General features: G+C 43.5%; 1 protein-coding gene across 11 annotated transcripts in view; it reads left to right on the top strand.

Annotated features, from left to right (window-relative positions):
* The window catches only part of sox5 (SRY-box transcription factor 5), a 182,276-nt gene that overhangs the window by 147,118 nt on the left and 27,637 nt on the right, over window positions 1-7,521 (top strand). For 8 of the 11 annotated variants that reach the window (XM_034863668.1, XM_034863667.1, XM_034863666.1 and 5 more), the window contains one exon: window positions 4,588-4,714. In XM_034863668.1, coding sequence (XP_034719559.1) covers window positions 4,588-4,714 — 127 coding nt within the window. The remainder of the gene's footprint in view (window positions 1-4,587; window positions 4,715-7,521) is intronic. The other 3 variants (XM_034863669.1, XM_034863665.1, XM_034863660.1) reach the window with 1 other exon arrangement.

The following is a 7,521-nucleotide window of genomic DNA, read 5'->3' as shown; positions in this document are numbered from 1 at the left end:
TGTGTGTGTGTGTGTGTGTGTGTGAATCCCAGCCATTGCAGTCATTGGGACATGAACCATGGCCCTGCATTCACAGCAGGCTGGCCTCTAATAGCCCCTGTCCATAGAAAGTTAATGGGCTAATATTAAAAGCCAGTTCACTCTCTCTCTCTCTCTCTTTTTTTTCTCTTTCTCTCTCTCTCTCTCTCATCCCGCTCTTTTTTTCCCTCTCCCTCCAAATTAATTATTGGTTCTGTCGCTCGCACGTCCCTTCTTTAGCAATAGGTCATCCAGGTCTTACATTAATTGCCGGAGCATATGGTCGCCAACAGATTTTAGCTGTGGGACTCGCACTTTAGCGGGGGCTATTTTTTTCCACGCTCAAATGTGAGCCATATTGTGCGGCGCTGGCAGCTATTGTTCGACGCATTAACTTCATAGAGCTAATTACTCCCCAATAATAACTTTACCTTGGAGTTTTTAGCGTGCTGCGTGCCAACCAACCTGTTTCGCACCCCATATGTTAATTAGCGGCCACATCTTCATTATGCCGCAGCGGCGCTTTAAGTTCAAGCTGTGCCGCCTGGCGCGTGGTGAACGCAGCATCGACTCGCTGCCAATTTTCCAACTCTTGCTCCCCTATCTGTCTCTCTTTCTCCCTCTCTTGTTCATTCTGTTTGCTCTATCTGCTCTTTATTTCCTGGGAAGTTCTCTTGCCATTGTGGATTGTTGACTTATTTCTTTCTTTCTTTTCCTTTCCGTCCTCTTTTGCCCCCTGTGAAAGTTTCACACTTTTTCTTTATATATACAGTGTATATATATATATATTTATTTACAGTACAGATATGATTTTTTTCATTATGAGTGCTTTTCTTTGTTCCACCGATTAGAGGACTTTTAGTTAGTTATTTTAGGTCCAGTTTTGTTTGTTTCAGGTTTCTTTTTTGGATTGGGAGAAGGGGTTTACAGATAAAAAGGGGAGCACGTCGGCAGCCTACAGTAGCAGCAGTGTGATGTTTTGTCTGTGTGTGTTGTAGGTTTTCATGTTCGCATTGGGCCTGATGTGAAAGAGAAGCTGAGGAGTGCGTTATTCCCCAAAGCACCGGCTGTTTCAGATGTGCCTTTTCCCTTTATGTGGGATCTGGAGATTGTCTGATACTGTAGTTCCGGCCTCGCTCTCACTTTCCCTATCGCTTTCTCTCTCGCCCTCACTTTCTTTCACAGGCTTTTCTTTTTTTCCTGTCAATGCATCTCTTTGTCTCTGATTCCAATTCTCTGATTTGGGAGAGCTCTATCTCCCTGTCTTGTCTTCCACTCGGTTTCAAAGTTTACTCAATGATCACGAGTTCAACACAGAGCTCATAATCCAATTTAAGGTATTGCCTTATTTTACATCCAATATGAGAAGAAATATCAGATTAAGTAATTTTGTACATGTTAAATCAATATAAATAGGAAGGAATGCACAGGGGGCCATGATGAGGGAGACTCTGCCATATCATATGATCAGCGGGTGGACAAACCCCCCCAACACACACACACAGTTTTTTTGTCCCGCTTCTCACAGTTTCATTTAACTTGCTCTGACCCATGTTTTCTGCCTTGTGCGTGCATGCGTGCAGCGGTGACCATGGTAGGCAAGTGGTGCTGCTCATCAGCTCAACAGCTGTTTCACATATATCCAACTCTGCAACTATTATAACTGCTCCATATGGTAGGGAATGATCCTCCATAAACCATTCTCTGTCTTTCATTCTCTCTGCACATTTCAGCTTCTTTTGTGTCTCTTTCTTGCCTTTTTTCTGTTGCTTGATCTTCTTATCCCATTGTGGATGCTTACATGTATTGTAAGCCTCTGTAGAATACAGTTTTGTACAGTTCTGTAGGCTGATTAATATATTCCTATTGTGTGCAGTCTTTTTGTTATGAGATCAAAAATGAGACAGATATAGGGAGGAGAAGACATTATACGATATCTTCATTTTCTTTTGTAATAAAAGAAAGCAAAGCCATCTGCACATACACAGACAGCCGTCATACAATATACTGTATGTGCCAGTGCTTCTATGTATGTACCGGTATTACAGCTGCCACAGACTTCTCCTCTCCTCTCCATTTTCCTATCCTTTTCATTCTCCTCTCCTCTCCTCCCTACGGTGCATTACAGTATTGCTAGCCAGCTCCACTCCAGCATATGTCCAATTATGCCTGAAAGGCAAAGCGGAACTGTTCTGTCTGTGATTTGTCCCCGCGGGGGTCCTGTCCGAGCAACGCACTGGAACGCCTCTCCCTTCTGATCGCGCGGCACAGGCGGCACGGTGGTTTATGGTTAACCAAAATGGTGAAGTAATTATTGTTTTTGGTGTAAGGGGGAAACAGGAGCCGCTTGAAGAGAGCTGTATTCCCCTGTGCTATGATAGTTTGATTACAGTGCTGCTGGCTGGCGCATGCCGACACACAGGAGCAGGCGGAGGGGGAGGAGGAGACACGCTCACACACACAGTAACACAAACACACACAGGTATTTACAGTACACAGGCATGCATACGCCCAGGGAAAATTGAGTATACACACATGCAGGGAAAGTTGGGAGCGCTTCTAGCACTGAGAGATGGCCACAGTCTCTCGCTCTCTCTCACTCTTTCTCTCTCTCTCTCTCTCTCTCTCTCTCTCTCTCTCTCTCTCTCTCTCTCTCTCTCTCTCTCTCTCTCTCTCTCTCTCTCTCTCTCTCTCTCTCTACCTCTACCTGTCTCAAGCACTTTAAGTATCCATATCACTGAGATATTACCTGATTGTACCGCGGCACCGCCGCATCCTTATGATTGTGCAGCCATTTCCATCATTCCAGATCAATTTTCCCACATCAAACAGCTTTTACCTGCCCATTATCCTATTCGGCCATTACCCCGCTGCCCTCATGGCAAAGAAAGAGAGGCAGGAGGAGGAGGAGAAAGGCAATGAATTGTAAAGTGGGAGCAAAGTGCTTTGCAACCTGGAAAACAGGTCAAAGGCCGAAAGACCCATTTAGCGATTTGATTTAAAGGTGCCCCAATTTTATGCATGCAGTTTAGTCTCGCCATGTGAAGTATTAGTCTGCCTTTGAAAACAGGTTCTGGAGGAGCTTTCTTTGTCAAATGCCCTGTATTCTTGTCCAAAATCAAATTTACGTCTTTCTCTGCTGATGCACAGGAGTTGTGTAGAAGTATATTTTGAAGAGTACTTGTAAGAAACAAACAAGCAACCTGTGAATTTGTTAAAAAGGCTGAATCTTATTAAGTCCCAAAAGACATCACAGATGTAAATACAACACTTTGTCTAAAGTCCTTCATACACCAGTTTTAAGGTATTTTTTAAATGTGGTGTAAAAAAATACATAAGTAAAAAAAAAAAGGTAAAAGTTTATAAATAATTACATTGCAAGATCCGCCTCTTCTTTGTTTAATCATTTTCCATTACAATGTAGGCGTAGCATTGTTGAATTTTTACCATCCTCGAAGATTCAAAAAGCAAAACTGGTGGCCAATGAAAACGCCACATTGAATGTTCCAACTAAGTTAATTAAAATAACATAATGTACTGAAGCTAAAGAGTTACTGGGGCTCTGTTGAGTATGCAATCTTGTTGCATCCGACACATTGATTTTCTTGTGTTGACTTTTTGGAAAATTTGAACAGAATTTGGCTTGAGCTCCTTCCCTCTTTTCATATGCGTGCTTTCTACATCATACCATCATTACATCTAGGCTTCACAGCTTGATAAGTGTCCTTCTTTTCCTCCTCGTCTCACCTTCTTCCACTCTCCCTCTCTTCCTTTCCTCATCTTCTCCTATGGTTCCTCTCAAACTGTCAGTCAGTCCATCACACGCAAGTCTTTGTGCGTTGTTTTTGGCAGAACGCTGTTTAGTGCAACCATCTGTCTCCTACTTCTCTCTTTTTCTGTCTCTATCTCCTTCTCCCTCTCTCTCTATCTCTCTCTCTTAGTCTCCTGTTGTCTCTGCCAAAGCCACCCATCGGAGTAGCTTTTTTCTGCTTCTCCTTTTAAAATCCTGGAAACCTTGTGAAGTCGTATGGCTCTCTGCCGACGGGCGCGCAGAGAGGGTTGTGTGTGTTTGGGTTGTTGAGGGGGTTGATGTGGGGAGAATGGAGAGAACATCATCTTCCAAATAAAAGGAAAAGGCCAGCTGTTGTGCGAGTTTAGTGAACTGTTCTCATGACTTGGGTCCAGAAAATGGTGTGTGTGTGTGTGTGTGTGAGAGAGAGAGAGAGACTTCATTAGTGTCTTTGCATACGGATGTCATAAGTGTGTTCCATATGTAGTACGCCATGAATATATGTATGTGAGCCTGAATGCATATGATTCTGAGAAATGATCATGATGTAATTCAGATGTAATTGTCTTCAGAATGATACTTAAGGATGTCCTGGAATCAGTTACACACATTACACAGCACTATTGTTAGCATTGTGTCTATTGGTGGTTACTGAAAGAGATGACAATGGTGCTCATGTTTTCTTCTCATTTTCCCCCCTTTTACCTCTTTTCCTCCATTTACCTTCCCTTCCTTGCTCCTTTTCTACTCTCCCCCGCCTCTTCTTGCGCCTTCATCAGCAGGTCCAGGGCCAACTCCCTCCACTGATGATTCCCGTCTTTCCTCCGGACCAGAGGACTCTGGCAGCGGCGGCAGCCCAACAAGGCTTCCTAATGCCCCCTGGCTTCAACTACAAGCCTGGCTGCAGTGAGTAACATCCACACATAGACTCATAAAAAGGTGCAACTTTCAGTGTAAAAGTACTTTTTATGTGTGATGTTGCAACTCTTTTTTTTCACCAAGCAAGGTAGAGTCTGACCGTTTTTTCCCACACAAGGAGTCGGATCGTTTCCCAAAAGACAAGCTCGCCCCTACAACAACATCTCTCTCTTAATAGAAAAAAACAGTCCAAATACACCCTTCCTGTTTACACTCTCTCTCTCTTTATCTTCCTCGCTCCTCTCTCGCTCAGTCCTTTTGGCTCCATCCTTTTGTCTTGTCTTTTTTTATGCTTAAAAGCAACAAAATACAGGCATCCTGCAGGACATGTTTTTTTTTGTTTTTGGCTATCACGCTCCGGCTGTGTGGCAATGTGTTGTTTACCATGATAGAGAGAGAGAGGGAGAGAGAGGTGGGTGCTTGCCAGGGGATGCTGGGAATAAATGCACGGTGGGGGGGATAGCAGAGGGGGTTGTGGTAATGTGACCTGCCCCAGGTTCTCCTCACATTAACACGGGAAGCAGCCAGAACATGTATCCAACACAGCCCACACACACGTACACACATAGACACACACAAACGTCCAGGCAGCCAGAGAATGCTTTGTGATATCACAAACACACACAAAAAAATACTTTGACACAGATATGCGAGCGTGCACACAAGCTTGTGCGTGCACAGCCCCGCTCCCCCTTAGAGTTTCACAGCTTCCCAAACAAGTCCATTCCATTTTAATTAGTGCCATGTTCACCCACGCCCACTGCCCACGTAAATACCCTGTCAAGTGGTGGGCTTGTCTTTTCACTGCCTCCGCCAACTCCAACCGGACTAGCACTCTGCGCCAGGCTGAGCCGCCCCTGAGAAAACTCTCTGGCAACTTTCAAAGTTGTTGTGAGTTGATGTAGTTTGGTGCTGCAGCTCTAAATAGGACATGTGTAGCATTGTGCTTTAACATATTCTCACAGCGCTTCATAGCTTCAACGAAATGAATAGATTTTTATCCGCACATTATGGATATCTGTGCACAGTTGGAACACTTTAAACAGTGTTTGAACATGTTAGATCGAAAGATAAGTGTTTCCCTTTTGTGAGGATATATTGAAAATGAACAGCACTGCATTTTTGGGTACTGTACTGTTTACTTCAAAAGCTGAATTTGAAGCTGTAAAACTTTTGTCAAAAACTTTTATTCCAAAACTGGTTTGCTTAAAGTGCTCATATTATGCTCATCTTAAGGTTTATAATTGTATTTAGAGATTGTATCAGAATAGGTTAATGTGGTTTAATTTTCAGAAAACACAATATTTTTGTTGTACCGCACATTGCTGCAGCTCCCCTTTCACCCTGTGTGTTGAGCTCTCTGTTTTAGCTACAGAGTGAGACATCTCACTTCTGTTCCGTCTTTGTTGGGAGTTGCACATGCGCAGTAGCTAGGTAAGGACTACTAGCCAGTCAGAAGCAGTGTATGAGTATGAGGGTGTGCTACGCCAGCAGCTAGGCGAGCATTCTAACATGTGTTACAAAGTGACTTACGTTCGTCATGGAAGTAAAAGCTGGATTACAGTCGAGATGTTTGGAGGTGTCTGTGAACAGTTTTTTCTGTTGGAGATGGTAAGTCCCTTTCGGGGTAGACGTTGGCCTATTTTCAAGACCTATAACATGCACAATAATGATAAACACAATAAAAGGAAGGCACAATTTTTTTTTTCAAATAGAAAAAGAATGTGCATCTCAGCTCTCAGTTACTAAAGACAAATATTTGAGAAGGCTGTTAATCTCAAAGCATGACATCAGGGTTAGTCTCTTTAAGAGAGAGCCCCGGAAGACATTACACAGCTCTTTTTACAGGTACTCTTTATGACTTTGTTTTAAATCTGTGAAGTGCCCCTTTAAGAATTAAAAAATGTAAAATTGGGCACAAATTGACACCAAAGGAAAATTGATGGCATTTTGCCTCTCACTTCTCTCTGTCTATCTCCTTTATCGTCTCTTTCGTCAGTGAGAAATTTCATCCGGGCCCGCCGATCTCGCTGTCCCCAAGCCAAGAGCAACATGTTTGCTTTCCTCCGTCCTTCTCCCTTTTGTTACCGCGACCCCCAGGAGGAGCATAAATATCCACCAAGCTCAGTTTATCTAGGGAGCGAGGAGAAAAGACCCATCTCCTAGAATACACAGTCCTGAAATAATTCTTTAATCCCTTCTGCCTTCCCTCCTCGCTGGAGAAAAGAATGTCTCAGCTTCATTTTTTTTTTGTTTTAAACAAACCGAGTTATATGGGAAAATATGTCTGAAGGAAAGTCTTGGCTTATGCCAAGCACACACACATTTAAACGGGGAACACACATAGACACACAATAGAATTTTGCGATATGGCCAAGTAGCTGACTGCTGTGCTGAAGGTTCAGGTCAAGCCCTGAGAACATTCCCAATGTGTTTCTCTATTAAGAATACAGCGTCCTCGATGTAAAAGTCTGACCTCTGAGTACTGTATTTTGGTTAGTGGGCATGTCCAATAACCAATCAGAGCAGGCAGGTTAAATTCAATACAACAATACTTAGGTGCAATATTTCTCCTCTCCTCTTCCCTTCCTCCGCTCATTTTTAACCTTTCTCTTCATCCTTTTATCTCTCTCTCGAAGTAATTACAGCACAGCCTATCTGCACCTGGTCACTAATAAACCACTCGTCCTTTTACTGTCTCCGTCTCCCTGCACTTCTGTCATCTCCTCCGCCCTGTTCGTCAATCTATCTCTTGATTTATCAGCCCTGACAGAGGGGAAGGGTGGGGGGGGGGG

The sequence above is a fragment of the Etheostoma cragini genome, chromosome 23 (assembly GCF_013103735.1).
Source record: "Etheostoma cragini isolate CJK2018 chromosome 23, CSU_Ecrag_1.0, whole genome shotgun sequence".
Taxonomy (NCBI): domain Eukaryota; kingdom Metazoa; phylum Chordata; class Actinopteri; order Perciformes; family Percidae; genus Etheostoma; species Etheostoma cragini.
Note: the sequence above shows the minus strand (reverse complement) of the source record. Positions and strands in the feature narration are given on the sequence as shown.